A 22,601-nucleotide genomic window follows, 5' to 3' on the forward strand; every position below is an offset into this window, starting at 1 on the left:
CAAATGGGGTGATGCAATTTTAGTGCAGAAAAACAACCATTGCTTTCGAAAGTGTTACGGAAAAGCTGCAATGTGATTGGCTAAGAGAACTGTCTTTTCCCTTTCCATCAATTAAACGCCACAGTGTCTACAGAAGTATAGCACAGCTTTTAGCAATTTTGCTATACTTTATTCAATAATTTGATTGCCAATTTTCTGTGGGTGTTTTACACTTGTGTTTATTTCTTTAAATGTTATTCATGTAGCAATCCACCTAGGTGATATAGGTGCAGTGCACTGCTGGGTAATGCTTGAAGTTTGCTTAGTTCTCTTACCGCCCAATGTTACAATGATTTCTGCCTGGGCAGATCTTTCACCAATGTAAGTTCCATTAACTTCATTTAGGCTCCATACAAGGACCTGGCTCATTGCAGGATTTGGGCCTCAGTGTATACTGTTTGTGAATGTTAATTACAGCAGCTTTATATGAGATATATAGGAGTTTAAGTTGGACATCAAATACTTAATAGACTTTGTTTGGGAAAAAACTTTTATACGAAAGTCTAAATACACATAATATAACTATAAGTGCATAAGCCTGGACATGCTTTAAGCTTATCCTGTCTAAGTTGATAGCCACTGAAGACCATTAATATTTGATGGCTATTTGGTGTTCTGTGTGAAATAAATTGGGAGTTTGGGACTGTTTCTTAGTGAAGAGTGATCCACCTCATTAAAACCGCCATTTGGCACTGGCAGACTCCGAAGAAAGGCCACAGGCTAAATTAGGCCCTGATTCTGCAATTGACTTCCTCTATGCAGACCCTTAACATCTGCAAGGAATCCCACTGAAGGATCAGTACCAAGGTTTGGAGAATTAACAATCTTCTGACCCTTAAATGTTTGACTGTCCAGGTCAAGGCTGAGATATGCTGACAGGACAAAGTGGGGAAATTTTCTTTGTCATTGCCTTTACCTGAACTGTGGATAAATCAAGGAATTTAGCCTCTATCACTGAATTTCACTTTAAAAAATTTTTAAAAGAAAAATCAAATGTAGCCCCATGCTTGTCACCTTAAATTTGCTTTATTAGAATAAAAAATGCAAAAAGTGCAGCTATAAATGTGTGCAAATCACTAAGCTGAGGATGTAATGGCTTCATATGCTCAGTAATGTATGCAATATTTATATAATTGCAGCTGGAACGCACAGATAAACGCGTAGACTCAAGTGCCCACATGATCACCACAGCAAGAGTACCTGCTGATAAGCCAGTCCGAATTGCCTTCAGTCTAAATGACTCCCCAGGTACAGTTCAATTTTATGGAATAAATCAAAATGAAATGTTTCTAGATTTTATATGTTCTTGATCATATTTATATTACCAAATGAAGTCGAATGTCATGGATGGACTTTTTCCATGTGTGTGAATGATCAATATCAAACTGGTAACTACAATATTGTTAGAGGAAACTAACAATAGATTAAAATCACTTGTCCAACAGCCTAGATACTGTAAAAGTGAGATTTATTTCAAGAGAATGTGGAATAAACATAAAACTATGACTGAATTACCAATATATTTGCATATAAACTGAAAAAGTGTGCTAAAACTCCTGGGCAACATTTTTTTTATTTTGTTATTTTATTTTGATGGAGAGGGCAAAGCTGGCATCTAAGCAAAGCACAGAACAAAAAGACACTTTCCCATAGGCAAAAGGGTTGAAGAATACCAACGGAATGCCCAGCTTGAGGGAAGGATTCAGGAAACAGCTGCTCAACCTGGCATGTTCCCCGATAAAGATTCCATTACCGTTTGTCCTGTAAACTAATGTTGATGGAGCGTTAACTTCCCCAACGTAACCTGTGCACATGTGAACCCTTGGATTAGGTTCACATTATTGAGTGTACCTTAATTTTTGAAAATGCCTAGAGAGCTATTGATAGGCACTTTGTGAAAATCAGAATGAAATAAAGAAACCAGAAACATGGAAGCAATGGCAGCATCACAAAGAAGGAAACTAGCTCTGCTGCCAGTGGTAGGGGAGAGCCTGGAGGCAAGGCGCAGGTGTATACAGAGCTTGAAACTCACAGGGTTTCAGTTATCATTACTTGTTGAACCCACTTCCCATGCATGTTTGTAAACTACCCGTGCTACAATACTATCTGTCTCCCTTTCACAATATGGATGGTGTAGCTCAGCTTCTGCTCTCAGAAGTCACAGATCTTTTCAGGTAAGTTATTCCATTCTGTGCATTCTTACACAAGAGAGTAACATATATATTCACACAGCATTCAGGAAATGGAGCATTATTATTCCTACAACAGCCTTAACTCTGCTCCGCGATTTTGTTTTTCATTCTTTGTATCCTTATTTTCTCTGTACACTCTTTAGTATCAAACTGCTTTTGTGTATGCTTTTTACACACAGGACCACATTCAAACCTGGTATAAGTAGATATAAGTCCACAGACTTAAGTGGAATAGCATCCACTTATGCCGCATTTGAATTGTATCACGGAGCAGAGTATAAGCTGTTATAGGAATAATAATGCTCTGTTTTCTGAATGCTGTGTGAATACAATCTCAACTCCAATGTTACATTCATGAAATTTTTGTCACCTTTCTTTTTTCTTGTATAATATTTTAAAAAATATTTTTAAATAATCTTCCTGTATTTATTACTACTTAATATTACAGTAGCCCACGAAACCCAATCCACATCACAGCTCTGAAGGGACGTATAATTATGTATGGTAACATAGTCCATATGCTAAAAACTTTACAAAGACAAGTGACATAAAAGTTGTGAGAAGGATACAATCTGGGGGGTGGGGGAAAGGGGGGAAAGGGTGCAAGCTTATATATGCCTTGTTTTGTAAATTATAATTACCAGTATATTATAATATATAAAGAAAGTACCAACTATCCCCATCTGCCCGTCAAGCCATCCTTAACAATCTGATTTCTTGTAAGCATCACTGCAAAGTAGGTCTTGAAGAGAGATTTTAAGGAGGGGAGGAGGGTGTCCTTCTGAATAATGGAAGAATCTGCTGCTTGTGTTAAGAGCTGAAAATCAGGCAAAGGAGGCTTGCACAATGGGCAGAGCAGAGGAGATGGAAGGGCAATGTGATAAGGGATAAGAGAAGACAGTAGCGAGGGACAAGGTTGTGAAGAGCATGAAAGGTCAAAATTCAGTAATGTCGCAAGCTGTTCCCTTCTCTCACCCTGTCTCCTCTGCTCTGCCAATAATTCCAGACTCTATCAAAATTTGTAAGAAGGTTCAGAACTATGAAAAGGTGATCATTCTCTATTAAATTCCTTAGGACTTCCTCATTGCCCACATTATCTGGCGCTCAGCATACATGTGTTATTGTAGCAAGTGATCCAGACCGTCTGTGAAGATAGGAGAGAGTAAATAGGAACCAGTAGATTAAGGACCATATTTCACACTGAATTGCAACCCCCGGAGGGCTACTCAGAGGTATAAGTCAGCATAGTATTTGACCTCATCAGGAGAATTCAGCACCTGATGTTAACGGAAAGCCTGAATGGAGATATCAATATCGAATGTATTTAAACAAGGCAAAGGAAAAATCACTCCAAGTCTGAGGTTTAACAGAAAGCCACATTCAAATGATCCTAGTTCAAACAAGCAACTGAAATGTCTTTTTTTAAAGAGACACTGCAAAGAAACAAATCTGCTGACACAGCGTCTCACTGCCACCTTTATCCATTTTAAATTTAGAATCTTTTTTCTTCTTTTCACCTTTTTATATTCCTCTAATCCTTTTTTCATGGGAGGAGAGCTGCTTTCCTCAATTCAGGAAGGAGTTCTGTGTTTCAACTCTGACAGCATCTTGAGAGATTTAGTATTGTGATGGTACACCTCTATCCTGATATAACGCTGTCCTCGGGAGCCAAAAAATCGTACCACTTTATAGGTGAAACCATGTTATATTGAACTTGCTTTGATCCGCCGGAGTGCACAGCCCCGCCCCCCTGGAGCGCAGGGCTGCCCAGAGGATTCAGGGGGCCTGGGGCAAAGCAGGGCAGTTGCGGCGCTTGTACTCACCCGGCAGCGGTCCAGGTCTTTGGCTGCATTTCGGCGGCGGGGGGCCCTTCAGTCGCTCCGCGTCTTCGGCAGCACTGAGGGACCCGCTGCTGAAATGCTGGCGAAGACCCGGACCGCCGCCAGGCCAGGGCTCGCAGGGCCCGGGGCCTGCAGCAAATTGCCCCACTTGCCCTCCCCCACCCCTCTGGGCAGCCCTGCTGGAGCGCTGCTTTACTGCGTTATATCCGAATTCGTGTTATATTGGGTCGCATTATATCGGGGTAGAGGTGTATGTAAAAACCTCACCCAGAACGAGGAGGTGAGTGAATTAAACTCATTTAATTTTTTTTCTTAGATGTTGTCTTGTTTGCCAATCATGGTGGCAGGCGTGATGCCCCATAAGGCTGAATTATTCTACCACAGTAGTACAGGGAGTAATTTACAACATAACCAGATATAAAAGGGGAAAAGGTCTTCTGGATGGTGATTATCTCACTGGTTAGAACTGCAACAAAGTACTGGGTCTGAAAGCAGAGACTGTTATCAACTCAAGAAAAGCAAGTTATTTAGTGTTATTTATCTACAGGAAGGGATATAGCTTATGTTATCCATACCAAAAATTGTTTTACTGTGTTCAAAAGTTGGCTCTTTTAGGGCCTGTTAATGACCACAAAAACAATTAAAACCGGACCAGTTTTGTGCTGTATTTTTATTGTGATCGTGGGGTGACCAGGTCCTTAAAAGTCTTGAGGGAAGTCTGACCAACTACTAACAGCGATGCTATATAAAAATACAGTTTTACTGTGTATCACTTAATCCTGTAGATATAGATATCTATATTTGATGCTTTTACTCAAGTTCACTAAACTGGCACTAGACATAAATTCTCTCATGGCTTGTCAGATTTGTAGCAGTTTAGCTTAAGGTGTGATTTAAATCTGATTGAATTAAACCAACACAAAAGGCTGAGTGGACAAGCTTATTTCAATTTTGCTTAAATTGATGTAGGAATAGATTTAAACGAAACCAAATAAGCTGCCCTTAAGCCAAAATAAGGGCACATCCACATTTAAAACAATGCAGGGGCGCAGCTGCACTGATGCAACTATGCAAATGTAGCGCTTTAATGAAGACGCTCTAAGTTGAGGGGAGAGAGCTGTCTCATCAATTTAGTTAATCCACCTCCCTGAGAGGCAATAGCTATGTTGGCAGGAGCTCTCCTGCTGACATAACATTGTCTAAAAGCGGGGGATGTTAGGTCGGTATAACTATGTTGCTCAGGGGTGTGGATTTTTCACACCCCTGAGTAACATGTTATACCGATACAGGTCTGTAATGTAGACCAGACCTAAGAGTGTCTATGCAGGGCTTTGCACCAATTTAACTGAACCAATTTAATTAAACTAATTAAAGTTTGTGTGTAGACAAGGCCTCAATCAAAACCAGAATCAGAGTCCATGGTTAATTTTGTTTTTTACAGGTGTTAGGACTAAGTGGTTGGAAGTAGGGGCTTTATTCTGATAGGACATGATGGGCATGCCTGTAGTTTGTAGGTGTACCTAATCTTGTTTTGTAGGTAAAATACACAGCTTCACATGCCTAAGGAGAGTTTGAATCCAGCTATAAAATACTGGCAGTGGAATTGGGTTTTACCTAATTGTTGAATACATGCATTTTTTTCTAATTGTCAGTCATTTATTTCACTTGAAGTCAGTTTGCTGCTAATAATCACTTCCCCTGAAAATTTACTGGTAAAAATGTATGTGCTTTCTTTTAATGACATTGTTGGGGACCGGAATAATACAATATTTGGATGTACATGAAATTACTTCTTTTGACAACTTTCTTTATATTCCCAACCATTTTAATCCAATCCTCCTAATGTGATCATGGGGAACCCTTGCTTTTTGTTGTATATAGCCACATAAACCAATAACTGTGTTTTACAGTAGATGCTTCCTCAGCAGCTCCTTCAAATCCCTCCTCCAGTCTCACTTTTATCATAATGCCTGAAGCTGAAAATGGATAGGTAAAGGACCAGTGGGGATTGCTAATGTATAAAATATATGCCCAAAGTTTACAAACCACGGTACCTACAAGTTAGGCTCCTAAAGCCACACTTAGGGTTATCGACACTTAAGACGTGATAGCCCCACAACTGTGCTGTTGCAGCAGTGCTGCTGTAGAGCTTCAGTGTGGATACCCGAGTGGTGGTAGCTAGGTCAATGGAAGAATTAGGTCAACTTAATCGATGGGGAATTAGATCGACTTAACTATGCTGCTCAGGGGTGTGGATTTTTCACAATTCTGACCAACAAAGTTAAACCAACCTAAGTTTCCTTAGGCTCAACGGAAGTGGCCTGCTTTTTCAGAGATAATGAGCATCTTCAGCACCCAATTACTTCAGTGACAACTGTGGTGCTCTATCCCTCTGAAAATCAGGACTCCCTTATCTTAGGGTCTAGGTATGGATCTATGAGCCTAATCATGGGCTCTCATACTTAAAAATGTTGGCCTATACTTTAAAATAATTTGGAACCATCAAGTTGTGCAATCAGCTAGTTTAACCATGTAAAATCACTGCACTGTGCTTGTCATCCCTAGGTTTTAAAGTGCATTGTAATCTTATTTTCACAGTGTTGTTATTATTATTTATTTGTATTGTGGTAGCACCTAGGAGCCCTAGTCATTGACAGGACCCCTTTGTGGTAGGCGCTGTACAAACACAGAACAAAATGATAGTCCCTGCCCTAAAGAGCTTATAACTGAAGAATGAGACAACAGACTACATGTGGATACAGCAAATAGAAGGGAATAAGGAAACAATAACACAATACTGATTATTATTTGTACCCTCACCTCTGTCCTTCCTATTGTTTGCCATGCTCACTTGTTGAGTTTTGTCTTTAGTTAGGATATTTCTACACGGCAACTAGACTCCGCATATAGGATTACAGCATCCCTGCCCCAAGGAGCTAACAATCTAAATATATGTCTACACAGCAAAGAAAAACCCGCAGCTGACCCATGCCAACCAACTCAGACTTGAGAGGTTCAAGCTTCAGGGTTGTTATATTGTTGTGTAGGCCTCTGGGCTCAGGTTGGCGCCTGGGCTTTCAGACTCTGTGAGGTGGGAGGGTCCTAGAGTTTCGGTGCCAGCCCAAGCCCAGAAGTCTACACAGCAGTGAAACAGCCCTGAAGCCTGAGCCCTGCGAGCCTGAGTCAGCTGGCACACGCCTGACATGGATTTTTCTTTGCTGTGTAGACATATCCTTAGATTGTTAGCTCCTTGGGGCAGGGATGCTGTAATCCTATATGTTTGTACAGTGCCTACCAGGATGGGTCCCTGATCCTAATTGGGATCTTTGGAAACTACTGTAGTACAAATAATAAATTCATTATTTTAACACAATGTGTGGGCTTCAAAGTGCATATATTTTCTATTTAGAGGTTCATATAAAAATAATAATACTGATAATATCCCTGATTAATCCTGAAAACCATGTTCTGTTTTTGGTAGACAGTAATGACATTTTTCTGAGGATTTCACAGGAATTTATGAGAAATGCCCTTAAAGGGCATGAGACTGAGAGTCCCCCACGGAACATCCTTTAGCTTAGGAGAAAGTATGCTGAGCAGGAAGCTCATGGGTGCTGTTAATATTTTTGTGAAGTCCATAACATTTATTATTAAACAAGGCCCTCATATTCCTATCCTAAGGGCAGGCAATTATTTTTCCCTACCCTTTTACAAATAAGGTAACTGAGAGGCTGCACAAGGTCATTTCAGGCATAACTGGGAATAGAACCCACGGCTCTTATATGATAGAGCCAAGTCTCATTCATTTAGCCACCATACCTTTTAGCAAGCAATGTCTGTACTTGTCTGTCTGTAAACACTGCTCTGGCCTCTAGACACTGACCTCTCAGAGCCAGGATTAGAAACCAGGAATCCTGAGACATAACATTCCACTGCTGTCTTATGAATAGTTGTGTAGCGCACTGGCAAAGTGTGTGTTGTGGATCAGCCCTTAAAGAAGGATACAAAACACACTTTGCCAGTGTGCTAAACAACTATTTGTAAGACAGCAGTGGAATGTTGTGTCTTCCACTCCCAGTCAATGGTAAGAAGACTCCCATCGACTTTAGTGGGAGTTGGACTGGGAACTTAAATTGGGATTTTCAAAGGAATCTAAGGGCTTCAGTTGAAATTCACTAGGAGTTGGGTGCCTAACTCCCTTTAGGCTCCTTTGAAAATCCCAGTCTTATACTGTGTGTGTGAGTGGGGGTGGCACTGGGTTTTTTACCTTGCTTTAGTCTATAAGTGTGTGTATGCATTTCTAAATTCAAGAAAATTCCTGCCACTGAAGTTCTTAGTTTATCTGGTGTATAACAGCACAAAGAAGTTGATTTAAAGAAGTCTTAAACTAGTGTGACTAAAAAAAAACCCTCGCAGCTGTTGAGTAGATGCTAAAGCAGGCCCATTATAAAATGTACTATGGTATGCTATAATGGTTAAGATACCAATAAGTTCTATTTTTAGTACCATTGACTCAGTCACTTTGTGTTCAGAAAATAAGCAGTGAACATTTGCTTATTGAAAGGATTTCCTCTGAAATTATTTCTTTGTAGAGTTCATCCCTTTAAAATTTATTTAGGGAATTTGTTTTATTTTGTATTTGCTGCTTCTACTAACTACACTGCGGTTAGTAGTGTAACATTTCTAATAGTTTGAAACAGTCAAAAATTCAAAAAAGATATTTTTAAAATCTTGTGCATGTGAAAAATAACAGCAATTCCTGCTTTACGTGTTCTTGATTTCTTTTGAAAATTAAAATCACGAGAGGGTCTTCCTTACTGCTACTGGTACAGTATGTTGTGCTGCTGGAATTGTCAAATGTCAGTTTAACAGCTCTCCACAACTCTGATCCAATATTGCTGTCAAAATGTTTTACAACTATTCATCCAAATGTTGTAGAGCAGCTGTACTACTGGTCTGACTGAGTCATATTCCTTCTTTCCATTTGGCTATGCAGCATTATTCGTCTTTCTTCTTTTAGAATATTTGTCTATTTTTAAAATTTGCACAAGAAGGCAACAGCAACTTAAAAATAAACACTTGCACGTTGATGTAAAGTAACTATGCAGTTCAAAAACTTAAATATCTTGCAGGAGAAACCTTGTGGGTAGATGGTGGGGAGATGTTTTTAATAATACTGCAAACTGAGCTCTCAGAATATTAATACTAGATTTTGGTATCTATAGACTATTTGTTTTACTTGTGTTGTTGCCCTCTTCTCCACTTCATTTTTCCTTGCTATGGCCCTCACTTTTGTTTGTTTGTTAGCAGAGGGACCAGGGACTCAGTGGCATGCAGATAGAATGCCCATATGTGGAGGTATTTCCAGTGTGCAATACAGTACGATTCATGATAAGACCAGCTCATTGCCCTGGATGCCAACTCTCTATTAGTTAAAGCAAGGCTTTGACTGTATACTAGCCAATATATACTCTGTATACTCTGCCTGGAACAAGGCTGCTTATTTTCCCTATTCCCCACCACAATCACTTCACTCCATGACCACTGATAGTAGGATACAGAGGTGCAAAATATCTGGCAAGATACTCTGTGTGAGCAGACATCTGCATCCCCACAAAGCCCTATTGATTCAGTGAGGCTCTGTGGGAGCACAGAGGTCTCTCAGCACAGAGCAGCTTACAAGATCCTGCCTCAGCAGTTTTCTACTGTGTAAACAACCGTGGTTTAATTGTGACAATGCATACAACAGACTCTGAAAGTGAGCTAGTAATGAAGATCTGTAACCTGCAGCAAGATACATAAACAACAGTGAAATCCAATGCAAAACTGTTAGTGTGACAGTGACTGTGAGTAATGAATATTGCCACAGGAGTACGATTCACATTTCTATTCTCAATCCAGTTCCTAGTGAAAACCCCAGAACGGGCACTCAGTCACACCTGGTTGGCAGCCTATGTTAAAAAGCCCTTGATTTGATTGAGCATATGAATGAATTAACTTCATCCCTGCAGGTGGGTCCTTCAGAGTAAAGACACATAAGTAATGTGATATGGAGAAGCTTGCACTGGCACAATCAAGGAACTATGGTGTGATTGGAATAACAGAAACTTGGTAGGACAGTTCACATGACTGGAGCAGTCATGGATGGGTATAAACTGTTCAGGAAGGACAGGTATGGGAGGAAAGGTGGAGGAGTTGCATTGTATGTAAGGGAGCTATATGATTGCTCAGAGCTCCAGTTTGAAACTGGAGAAAAGTCTGTTGAGAGTCTTTGGGTTAAGTTTAGAGGCGAGAGCAACAAGGGTGATGTCATGGTGGGCATGTGCTATAGACCGCTGGATCGGAAGGATGAGGTAGACGAGGCTTTCTTTAGAAAACTAACTGAAGTCTCCAGATCACAGGCTCTGGTTCTAATGGGGGACTTCAATCACCCTGACATCTTCTGGGAGAGCAATACAGCAGTGCACAGACAATCCAGGAAGTTTTTGGAGAGTGTTGGGGACAACTTCCTGGTACAAGTGCTGGAGGAACCGACTAGGGACCGTGCTCCTCTTGACCTGCTGCTTACAAACAGGGAAGAATTGGTAGGGGAAGTAGAAGTGGGTGACAATCTAGGCAGCAGAGACCATGAGATGGTTGAGTTCAGGATCCTGAAAAAAAGGAAGAAAGGAGGTAGGGGAAGTGGAAGTGGGTGGCAGCCTTGGCAGCAGAGACCATGAGATGGTTGAGTTCAGGATTCTGAAAAAAGGAAGAAAGGAGAGTAGCAAAATACGGACCCTGGACTTCAGAAAAGCAGACTTGGACTCCCGTAGGGAACTGATGGACAGGATCCCCTGGGAGGCTAATACGAGGGGGCAAGGAGTCCAGGAGAACTGGCTGTATTTTAAAGAAGCCTTATTGAGGGTGCAGGAACAAACCATCCCGAAGTGCAGAAAGAAGAGCAAATATGGCAGGCGACCAACTTGGCTTAACTGCGAAATCTTTGGTGAGCTTAAACTCAGAAAGGAAGTTTACAAGAAGTGGAAATTTGGTCAGATGACTAGGGAGGAGTATAAAAATATTGCTAGAGCATGCAGGGGTGTAATCAGGAAGGCCAAAGTACAATTGGAGTTGCAGCTAGCAAGGGATGTGAAGTGTAACAAGAAGGGTTTCTACAGGTATGTTAGCAACAAGAAGAAGGTAAAGGGAAAGTATAGGACCCTTACTGAATGGGGGAGGCAACATAGTGACAGATGACGTGGAAAAAGCTGAAGGAGGCAAAAAAAAAAGCATTGAGTACATCTTCCCAGACAAGGTCAGCTCCCTGACTGCTGCAAAAGCCGTGTAGAGTTGGACCTTGCGAGGGGAATTAAAAGCAATAGTAAGAGGTTTTACAGCCATATAAATAGGAAGAAATCAAAGAAAGAAGAAGTGGGACCGCTGAAGACTATAGCTGGAGAGGAGATTAAGGATAATCTAGGCATGGCACAATATCTTAACGAATATTTTGCATCGGTGTTTAATGAGGCAAATGAAGGGATTAGGAATACTAGCAGCGTGACAGAGGGGGATACAGGAGGGGGGATTACAGTATCCGAGGTAGAAACCAAACTTGAACACCTTAATGGGGCTAAGCCGGGCGGACCGGATGATCTTCATCCGAGAATATTGAAGGAATTGGCACGGGAAATAGCAGGCCCTTTAGCGATAATTTTTAATGAATCTGTAAACTCGGGGGTGGTTCCGTTAGACTGGAGAATAGCTAATGTGGTTCCTATTTTCAAGAAAGGGAAAAAAAGTGACCCAGGTAACTACAGGCCTGTTAGTTTAACATCTGTAGTGTGCAAGGTCCTGGAGAAAATTCTGAAGGAGAAAGTAGTTGAGGGTCTTGAGGTCAATGGCAATTGCGACAAATTACAACATGGTTTTACCAAACGCAGATCTTGCCAAACCAATCTGATCTCCTTCTTCGAGAAAGTAACGGACTTATTAGATAAGGGAAATGTGGTGGACCTAATATACCTTGATTTCAGTAAAGCATTTGATACTGTACCGCACGAGGAATTATTGGTTAAACTGGAAAAGATGGGATCGATATGAAAATCCAGAGGTGAATAAGGAACTGGTTAATGGGGAGACTGCAGAGGGTCGTATTGAAGGGTGAACTGTCAGGTTGGAGGGAGGTCACCAGTGGAGTTCCTCAAGGTTCGGTTTTGGGACCCATCTTATTTAATCTATTTATTACTGACCTCGGAACCGATTGTAGGAGTGGGCTGATAAAGTTTGCGGATGACACAAAGCTGGGAGGTATTGCCAATTCGGAGGAGGATAGGGATATTCTGCAGGGAGACTTAAATGACCTTGTGAATTGAAGTATCAGAAATAGGATGAAATTTAATAGTGAAAAGTGTAAGGTGATGCATTTAGGGATGACTAACAACAACTTTAGTTACAAGCTGGGGACGCATCAGTTAGAAGTAACGGAGGAGGAGAAAGACCTCGGGGTCCTGGTAGACCGCAGGATGACTATGAGTCGACAATGTGACGTGGCGGTGAAAAAAGCCAATGCGGTCTTGGGATGCATTAGGCGAGGTATATCTAGTAGGGATAAGGAGGTGCTGCTTCCGTTGTACAAGGTGCTGGTGAGACCTCATTTGGAGTACTGTGTGCAGTTCTGGTCTCCCATGTTTAAAAAAGATGGACTCAAACTGGAACGGGTACAGAGAAGGGCCACTAGGATGATCAGAGGAATGGAAAACCTGTCGTATGAAAGGAGACTCGAGGAGCTCGGGTTGTTTAGCCTGACCAAACGAAGGCTGAGGGGGGATATGATTGCTCTCTTTAAATATATCAGAGGGATAAATACCAGGGAGGGAGAGGAATTATTCCAGCTCAGTACTAATGTGGACACGAGAACGAATGGATATAAACTGGCCGTGGGGAAGTTTAGGCTTGAAATTAGACGAAGGTTTCTGACCGTCAGAGGGGTGAAATATTGGAACAGCCTTCCGAGGGAAACGGTGGGGGCGAAGGACCTGTCTGGTTTTAAGATTAAGCTAGATAAGTTTATGGAGGGAATGGTTTAATGGAAAAACATGATTTAAGTCAAAGGAATACCGTGCCATGGCAGGTAAATAGTATAATGGCTAACAAGGGTCAGGCTGGAGACTCTTGCCCACATGCTCGGGGTTTTACTGATCGCCATATTTGGGGTCAGGAAGGAATTTTCCTCCAGGGTAGATTGGCAGAGGCCCTGGAGGTTTTTCGCCTTCCTCCGCAGCATGGGGCAGGGATCGCTAGCAGGAGGATTCTCTGCCAATTGAAGTCTCTAAGCCACAGGATTTGGGGACTTCAACAGCAGAATCAAGGGAAAGGGTTGGGACGGCTTGGTGGCCTGCATCATGCAGGGGGTCAGACCAGATGATCATAATGGTCCCTTCTGACCTTAAAGTCTATGAGTCTATAATGGGCAACACAGCCTGGGGAGTAAGTGAACAGCCCTCAGTGGTGAAAGAACAGGTTAAGGACTATTTAGAAAAGCTGGACGTACACAAGTCCCTGGGTCCAGATCTAATGCATCCCAGGGTGCTGAGGGAGTTGGCTGATGTGATTGCAGAGCTATTGGCCATTATCTTTGAAAATCCGTGGTGATCAGGGGAGGTCTCGGACGGTTGGAAAAAGGCAAATATAGTGCCCATCTTTTAAAAAGGGAAGAAAGAGAACCCAGGGAACTACAGACCAGTCAGCTTCACTTCTGTCCCCGGCAAAATCATGGATCAGGTCCTCAAGGAATCCATTTTGAAGCACTTGGAGGAGAGGAAGGTGATCAGGAACAGTCAACATGGATTCACCAAGGGCAAGTCATGCCTGACCAACCTGATTGCCTTCTATGATGAGATAACTGGCTCTGTGAATATGGGGAAAGGGTGGATGTGATATATCTTGACTTTAGCAAAGCTTTTGATACAGTCTCCCACAGTATTCTTGCCAGCAATTTAAAAAAGTATGGATTGGATGAATGGACTATAAGGTGGATAGAAAGATGGCTAGATTTTTGGGCTCAACGGGTAGTGATCAACGACTCGATGTCTAATTGGCAGCCAGTATCAAGCACCCCAGGGTCAGTCCTGGGGACGGTTTTGATCAACATCTTTATTAATGATCTGGATGATGGGATTAATTGCACCCTCAGCAAGTTCACAGATGACACTAAACTGGGGAGAGAGGTAGATATGCTGGAGGGTAGGAATAGGGTCCAGAGTGACCTAGACAAATTGGAGGATTGGGCAAAAAGAAATATGATGAGGTTCAACAAGGACAAGTGCAGAGTCCTGTACTTGGGACAGAAGAATTCCATGCACTGCTACAGGCTGGGGACCGATGGCTAAGCAGCAGTTCTGCAGAAAAGGACCTGGGGATTACAGTGGATGAGAAGCTGGATATGAGTCAGCAGTGTGCCCTTGTTGCCAAGAAGGCCAATGGCATATTGGCCTGTATTAGTAGGAGCATTGCCAGCAGATCGAGGGAAGTGATTATTCATTTCTATTCATCACTGGTGAGGCCACACCTGGAGTATTGCGTCCCCCCACTACTGAAGGGATGTTGACAAATTGGAGAGAGTCCAGAGGTTATTTAGTCTGCAGAAGAGAAGAGTGAGGGGGGATTTGATAGCAGCCTTCAATTATCTGAAGCCTCCTGCTACAAGACAGGCCCAGAAGAGAAACCAACAGAACTCCACTGGCCATCACCTACAGTCCTCAGCTTAAACCTCTCCAACGCATCATCAGTGATCTACAACCCATCCTGGACAATGATCCCTCACTTTCACAGACCTTGGGAGGCAGGCCAGTCCTCGCCCACAGACAACCTGCCAACCTTAAGCATATTCTCACCAGCAGCCACGCACCGCACCATAACAACTCTAACTCAGGAACCAACCCATGCAACAAACCTCGATGCCGACTCTGCCCACATATCTACACCAGCAACACCATCACAGGACCTAACCAGATCAGCTACAACATCACCGGCTCATTCACCTGCACGTCCACCAATGTTATATATGCCATCATATGCCAGCAATGCCCCTCTGCTATGTACATTGGCCAAACTGGACAGTCACTTCGCAAGAGGATAAATGGACACAAGTCAGATATCAGGAATGGCAATATACAAAAACCTGTAGGAGAACACTTCAACCTCCCTGGCCACACAATAGCAGATGTAAAGGTAGCCATCTTACAGCAAAAAAACTTCTGGACCAGACTCCAAAGAGAAACTGCTGAGCTCCAGTTCATTTGCAAATTTGACACCATCAGATCAGGATTAAACAAAGACTGTGAATGGCTATCCAACTACAGAAGCAGTTTCTCCTCCCTTGGTGTTCACACCTCAACTGCTAGCAGAGCACCTCACCCTCCCTGATTGAACTAACCTCGTTATCTCCACACTGATATATACCTGCCTCTGGAGATTTCCATTACTTGCATCTGAAGAAGTGAGGTTCTTACCCACGAAAGCTTATGCTCCCAATACTTCTGTTAGTCTCAAAGGTGCCACAGGACCCTCTGTTGCTTTTTACAGGGGGAAAACTGTTTCTCATATTGTTATTTTAGCCCTACTAAACCATAGCAGAAAAGTCACTTTCAAGACTGTTTAGAAGTCATACTTATAATTGGGCCCAACCCTGTGATATGCTGACTACCCTCTAGCAGGTGTTGAGCTCTCTTTCGGGTATGTCTATATTGGCAGAGTTATAGTGCCGGCAGTTACATCGCCGCTCAGAGAGCGCTGAAGGGAAACTGCTGTTGTGTGTTCACACTGTCAGCTGCCTGCGCAGTAGCATGTTCACACTTGCAGCGGTATTTGGAGTGGTGCACTCTGGGCAGCTGTCCCACAGAGCATCTCTTCTTCTGCTGCTGCTAAGAGTTGTGGGAAGGCGAAGGAGGTCACAGGGCATCCTGGGTCCTGTCCCAATGCCCCATGATGCATTGCTTTGCATGCCAGAAATCCCTGTGCTTCCGTCTGCATTAGACGCAATCTTTCAACGGTTTGTGTACTTCATGCTCTGCCTCTTCGGTCTGCAGGAATGGATCCCGCACTGTTGACCAATATGATGCTCGCAATCACTAACACATCACGAGTGGCAGTGGAGTTATTCCTTAAACTACAAAGGCAAGAGGAGTTCAAGATTGATCTCGCCCCGCATAGTACCTATGACACGAGATTGCTTGTGGCATTCATGGAGGTGCTGGCCACAGTGGAACGCCACTTTTGGGTTCGGGAAACAAGCACTGAATGGTGGGATCACATCGTTGTGCATGTCTGGGATGACGAGCAGTGGCTGCAGAACTTTCGAATGAGGAAAGCCACATTCGTGGGACTGTGTGATGAGCTCACCCCAGCTCTGTGACGCAAGGACATGAGAATGAGAGCTGCCCTGTTGTTGGAGAAGTGTGTGGCAATTGCACTGTGGAAGCTGGCTACTCCAGACTGCTACCGATCGGTCACTAACCAGTTCGGAGTGGGAAAGTCGACCGTTGGACTCGTGTTGACGGAAGTGTGCAGGGCCAGATGAATTACATTCTGCTCCGAAAGACCGTGACTCTGGGCAACATGTGTGACATTGTGGATGGCTTTGCACAAATTGGCTTCCCTAACTGCAGAGGGGCGATAGATGACATACATATTCCAATTTTGGCACCAGACCACTTAGCCACTGAGTATATTAATCGGAAGGGGTATTTCTCTATGGTTCTCCAGGCGCTTGTGGATCACCGTGGGGGTCCAGAAAGGTGCATGATGCACGCATCTTTCAGAACACTGGCCTGTTCAGGAAGCTGCAAGCAGGGACTTTCTTCCTGGACCAGAAGATCACCATAGGGGAAGTCAAAATGCCAATTGTGATCCTGGGGGACACTGCCTACCCCTTAATGCGGTGGCTTATGAAGCCATACACAAGGAACCTTGACAGCAGCAAGGAGCAGTTCAACAACAGGCTGAGCAAGTGCAGAATGACTGTTAAGTGTCCTTTTGGCCGTTTAAAGGCCCACTGGCGCTGCCTATATGGGAGGCTGGACCTGGCTGATGACAATATTCCTATGCTTATAGCCGCGTGCTGTACACTCCATAATATTTGTGACGGGAAGAGTGAAAGCATCACTCAAGGCTGGACCGCTGAGGCTCAGTGCCTGGAGGCTGAATTTGAACAGCCAGAGACCAGGGCTATTAGAGGGGTGCAGCATGGGGCCATAAGGATCAGGGATGCCTTGAGGCAGCAATTTGAAGCTGCAAGCCACTAATATTTGTTGCTATGCTCAGGAGTGCAGTGCTTGTAATGCTAGGAGGTGATTGTGATTGGCGCAGACGATGCCCAGTGAAGGTTTAAGAAAATTGCCTGTTGATTTGCAGGCTCTGTTTGCTTTCAATTAATGGAATAAAGATTGCTTTCAAACCAAAACAATTATTTTATTTAAAAAAAAAAAAAGAACGGAGGACCGAGACAAACAAACAAAACACATCAGCACTGTGAGGGATGGGGGAAGGGGAGGTGGGGTCCTGGGACAGTTAAAGATTTGTGTATGTCCAGGTATCATATGCAACCTTATCCTTTGGAGTACAGTGCAGTGGGTACTGTACTTCAGCAGGGATAAATTGCAGAGGAATGGATGTTGAGTGCGGTGGGTACTGGGAGTCCACAGGGCTTGGCTGTGACGGGGCAGGAGTGGAATGCAACAGGTACAGAGTGGAGCCAGGAGGTTGATAAGCAGTGTCTGGGGGGCGCATGGGAAAGAGTTTTGCGACAGGGAGGGCAGACACAGAGCTGTTTGGTTTGCAGTGCTAGTAGCACCTGGATAGTGTCCGCTTGGCGCTCCATAACATTTAAGAACTGCTCCGTGGCTTCATTCTGGCGCACTGCGTTCTCCTTTCGGTCCCTCTTCTTGCTGTCCTGCCACTCCTTCAATTCTTGTTTTTTGGCCGCGGAGTGCACCGTGACATCACGCAGAAAGTCCTCTTTAGTTCTTTGTCGCCGCTTTCTAATTCTGAGCTGCTGTTCAGCCATCGATAACAAAGAAGGAGGCTGCGCTCCCAAGGTCATATCTGCGAAGCCAAAATGCAACAATTTACAGAAGCAGTATTGTTTGCAACACAGAGACCACTGATTTAAAACACAGCTACTATTCACATACCTGTCACTAACTGGCTGACCCCAGGCAAACACACACGAGCCACAAGACCCCCTCCCTCCCCAAATGGTTAGTAACCACAGGGGCAGTGGAAATCAGTGTTCCAGGACCATACTGTACACTGGGCACTTGGCTCTTAGGGAGAGCCAGCACTGTAGGGGGGACCTTATAATCATTACTGTCCCCACATTTTCCACAGGCTGTGTTCATTATGGAAGTTATCTCGCTGCAGAGGGTGAGCAGGGAATTAAGGGGAGGGTCGTCTCCAAGACTGCAGCTTCCATCCTGGCCCTTATGCAGCTCTCCTGTGTGCGGCAATGGTCCCCCCGTCCCCCAGTGACAGCAGAGTGGCACAGGAAAGTTACCCTTAATGAGGCAAGAAACAAAGCAGCTCTGCCAAAGAACCTGTGGCAGTGGATTGCCCAGTATCTCCATGAGAGTTTCCAGGAGATCTCTGAGGCAGATTCCTGTGAGGTGAGGGAATCAATCAACAGCCTGTTCCACCGCTCAGACTAGGCATGTGGTGGTACGCGCATCATACAGACACAAGTCTGCTTTCTGCAACCCTCCTGCCCCCAGCAACTTGCTTCAGCGATTCCCAAAATCAAAGCCACTTACCAGGGGCCTCCTCTCCTGTTTGCGCTTCGCCAAGATCCGACAGCTGTGACTGGCTACCCTCCTCTGGGGTAGAGAAGAGCTCCTGGCTGAATGCATCTCTGATCTCCGAGTCGTCCTCTGTCTCTGGGTCCCCCTGTCCCTCCACATCCTCGTCCAAGATTTCCTTCTCCAGGCTCAGTTCACTCTCAACTGGCATATGAGCCACCGAAGTATCGACAGTCACCACCGATTATCACATCCAGCTCTTTGTAGAACCGGCAACTCGTGGGTGCAGCATTGGATTGACAGTTTGCCTCCTGCACCTTGTGGTAGGCGTTCCACAGCTCCTTCACTTTGACCCTGCACTGCAGTGTGTCCCGGTCATGGCCCCTTTCTATCATGCATCGTGAAATCTGTCCGTCGGTATCATAATTCCTACGGCTGGAGTGCAGCTGGGACTGGACAGCCTCCTTTCCCCAAATGCTGATGAGGTCCAGCAGCTCGGCATTGCTCCAAGTGGGGGATTGCCTGGTGCGTGAAGCAGGCATAGTCCCCTGGAAAGATACGCTGAGACCACTGCATGGGTCACCAGCAAATAGGAAGGGGACTTTCAGAATTCCCAAGGAATTTAAGGGGTGGAGCTCACAATTGGTCGCCTGAGGGCAAGGCAGTAGTGTTCAAACTGATGACCAGAAAGGTGAGAACAGGCATTGTGGGATACTTCCTGGAGGCCAGTTGCAGCGCTGTAATCAACCAGGGTGTCTACACTGGCACTGTGGCGCTGTAGCCCAGGCACAGAAAGCTGTATGCCTCGTCAGGGTGTTTTACCGCGCTGCAACTGTGCAGTTTCTGCGCACTAGGTTGCTTGGTAGTGTGTACGCTTCGGGAGTTACACCACAGAAAGCTGCTTTACTGCACAGAAACTTGCCAGTGTAGACAAGGCCTTACTCTTTACTGAAGTCACGAGCTCATTGAAGGCATGGGTGTGTATGGCAGAAACCTGAATTATTTATACTGTAATTGGGAAGCAGGAGGTAGAAATTGTCTGGATGTATTGCTTGACTGATTGATTTACTGTGCTATAATACATTCTATAAGTGTAACTCTGTTTCAGAATTATTGTAACACAAAGTAAGGCTCCAATCCTGCAAAGACTTAACTTTACATCCCTAAGTAGTTCTACTGAGTTCAGTAGAAAGAACAGGAGTACTTGTGGCACCTTAGAGACTAACAAATTTATTAGAGCATAAGCTTTCGTGGACTACAGCCCACTTCTTCGGATGCATCCGAAAGCTTATGCTCTAATAAATTTGCTAGTCTCTAAGGTGCCACAAGTACTCCTGTTCTTTTTGCGGATACAGACTAACACGGCTGCTACTCTGAAACCTGAGTTCAGTAGGACTACGCACATGTATGAAGTTAAGTATGTGTGTAAGTCTTTGCAGGATCAGGACAGAAGGGACAACATACGTGCCATACTATGTCAACTGAGCATGTGAAATGCCTTTATAGTAAATGTTATCTTTCAAAATGTCTGTTTACATTTTAGATGATACTCCTCCTGAAAACACCTTTCCTTTGGCTTTTCCAGAACTAGAACAGCAACTTCAGGTAAACTTTGAATTTTATTTGTAACTGATTCTATACCATGTATATTAGATTAAAAAAAAAAAGCTTGAAACAATATATTTGTGCTGTTATGGTTAAGTTACTGTGAGTGTTTCAGTGGTGCACATCTGAGCTCTAAAAATTTATGGGACTGCACATTTGCATAGAGAGAGAAACTATATCAACAAGGTGATTGGTTTGAATTTTCAACCCAGTGCAGGGAAATTTGGCCATTGTGGCAGTTGCAATTTTTTTTTTATTTACAAATTATTTGTGTGCAAACCATAGCAGGGCCCATCCTGCTGCCATTGGACTGAATAGGAGTTTCACTGCTGATTTCAATGGGAGAAGGATTGTGCCAATACTTTGTAAAATGGTTTAAAGCCCATATCCAGTCCAAGATAGGCTCCTGGCAAGATACTTCACTGAGGCTACAAAGCATTCAGTGAAGATGGGGCAAGAAAGGACTGGTATACAAAGGTTTTTCTTGCATTTCACTCCTAAACTTAATCTTAGGCCATCCTGGTACCAGGTCAGTCTCCAGCATAAATTAGAGCAAGGGTTCTCAACCTTTTTCTCTCTGTGGCCCCTCCCAACATGCTATTAAAAACTCCATGGCCCACAAGTGCCACAACAACTGTTTTTCTGCATATAAAAGTCAGGGCCAGCATTAGGACGTAGCAAGCAAGGCAGTTGCCCAGGTCCCATGCTCCAGGGGGCCCCACAAAGCTAAGTTGCTCAGACTTAGGCTTCCGTACTGGGTGGCGGGGCTCTGGGCCTCAGCCTTCAGCCCCATGCAGTGGGGCTTCAGCGTTCTGCCCTGGGCCCCAGCAAGTCTAATGCTGGTCCTGCTTGGCAAACCCCCCTGAAATCTGCTTGCGGCCCCCTAGGGGGCCCTGGACTCCTGGTTGAGAACTGCTGAATTAGAGTATCCTGAAGGTTACCCTAATTTATGCTGTTTGGTCAACAGCCCCCACTACAACAGTCAGTGATCACAAGGATGTAAACACCTAGCCATGTTCCCTTTGCCTCAGCCACACTTTCGACATAGGAGCTGCTACAGTGATGGGGGAATCCTCCTGCCGCCTGCTAAGATGGCTTTAGGGCTGTAGTTTGTGATGCAAGGATAACACAAAGCAGGCCAACTCACCACAGAATTGGACCATTTCTGTGGGTCCATGGAAACTCAGAGGTTTAGGAGGCAAAGAGCTGGCTCCCTGTTCCTAGGGTCAGTGTCCCTCCATAGTAGCAGCAGAATGACAACAGTTTCATTTTTGATGGCTGCTTCAGATCATATCCTTCCCAGGAACACTCAGGCTCATGTAAATGACAGCAGGCATCCTCTGACATTTAAATGCAAAGGCAGGTGCTTTCCTTACATAAAATGGGAAATATTTTCAAAGGAGCTATGTGGTCCAATAATGTTTCCTTAGCTGTCTTTTGTCAACTAAGGAGATGATGCCAGGGAGCCACTGGTCTGGAGAAACCTCATTTTCTGTCCTTCCCACTACTCACCAAAAAGATGGCAGGGGAAGGGCTGGAGGATAACGGAGGCTGTCCTCACCCTCCCCATCAGAATACAGAGAACAGGGGTGGGCCTGTGGGATTTGTAGGGAAGGTAAGAGGAATGGGCCCAGAATACAGAATTCTGGTGTAAAGCTTGGTGAGGTGCATGATGGTATGATAGCCTTTCTTCAGTCTGCTGATCTTCCTGCTGGCTCAGAAGGCTGTGGATATTTTCTGCAGCATATAGCCCTAATTTGATTGAGCCAGTAGTTTCTAATGGCTAGAGCACTGCATGGGAGTCAGGAAACCTGGGTGCTATTCCCAGCTCTGCAGTGACTTCTTGTGTGACCCTGGACAAGTCACTTCACCTCTCTGTGCATCTGTTTATCCTGTGTAAAATGGAAATAGTGATGTTTACTTTTCTATGTAAAACACACTGAGATCTCTGGATGAAGAGTGCTATGTATGACTATCTTTGCTGCTTGTGATATTTAAAATCAAAGTTACCCAGATAATCTGTTATTGCTACTTTACATCCAAAGTGTCTATTTTTTTAATTGTTTGCGGTGTTGGTCCCAGGATGTTAGAGAGACAAGATGGGTGAGGTCATATTTTTAATTGGACCAAATTCTGCAGGTGAAAGAGAGAAAACC

At 44.0% G+C, this 22,601-nt stretch overlaps 1 protein-coding gene across 7 annotated transcripts in view; it reads left to right on the forward strand.

Annotated features, from left to right (window-relative positions):
* MAP3K7CL (MAP3K7 C-terminal like) overlaps positions 1-22,601 on the forward strand; it is an 88,809-nt gene that overhangs the window by 36,665 nt on the left and 29,543 nt on the right. For 6 of the 7 annotated variants that reach the window (XM_005283890.5, XM_005283891.5, XM_065576746.1 and 3 more), the window contains 2 exons: positions 1,179-1,287; positions 20,384-20,445. In XM_005283890.5, coding sequence (XP_005283947.1) covers positions 1,179-1,287; positions 20,384-20,445 — 171 coding nt within the window. Of the gene's footprint in view, positions 1-1,178; positions 1,288-20,383; positions 20,446-22,601 lie in introns of those variants that run through there. The other variant, XM_024102729.3, reaches the window with a different exon arrangement.

Source organism: Chrysemys picta, chromosome 1, assembly GCF_011386835.1.
Source record: "Chrysemys picta bellii isolate R12L10 chromosome 1, ASM1138683v2, whole genome shotgun sequence".
In the NCBI taxonomy this organism is placed as follows: domain Eukaryota; kingdom Metazoa; phylum Chordata; order Testudines; family Emydidae; genus Chrysemys; species Chrysemys picta.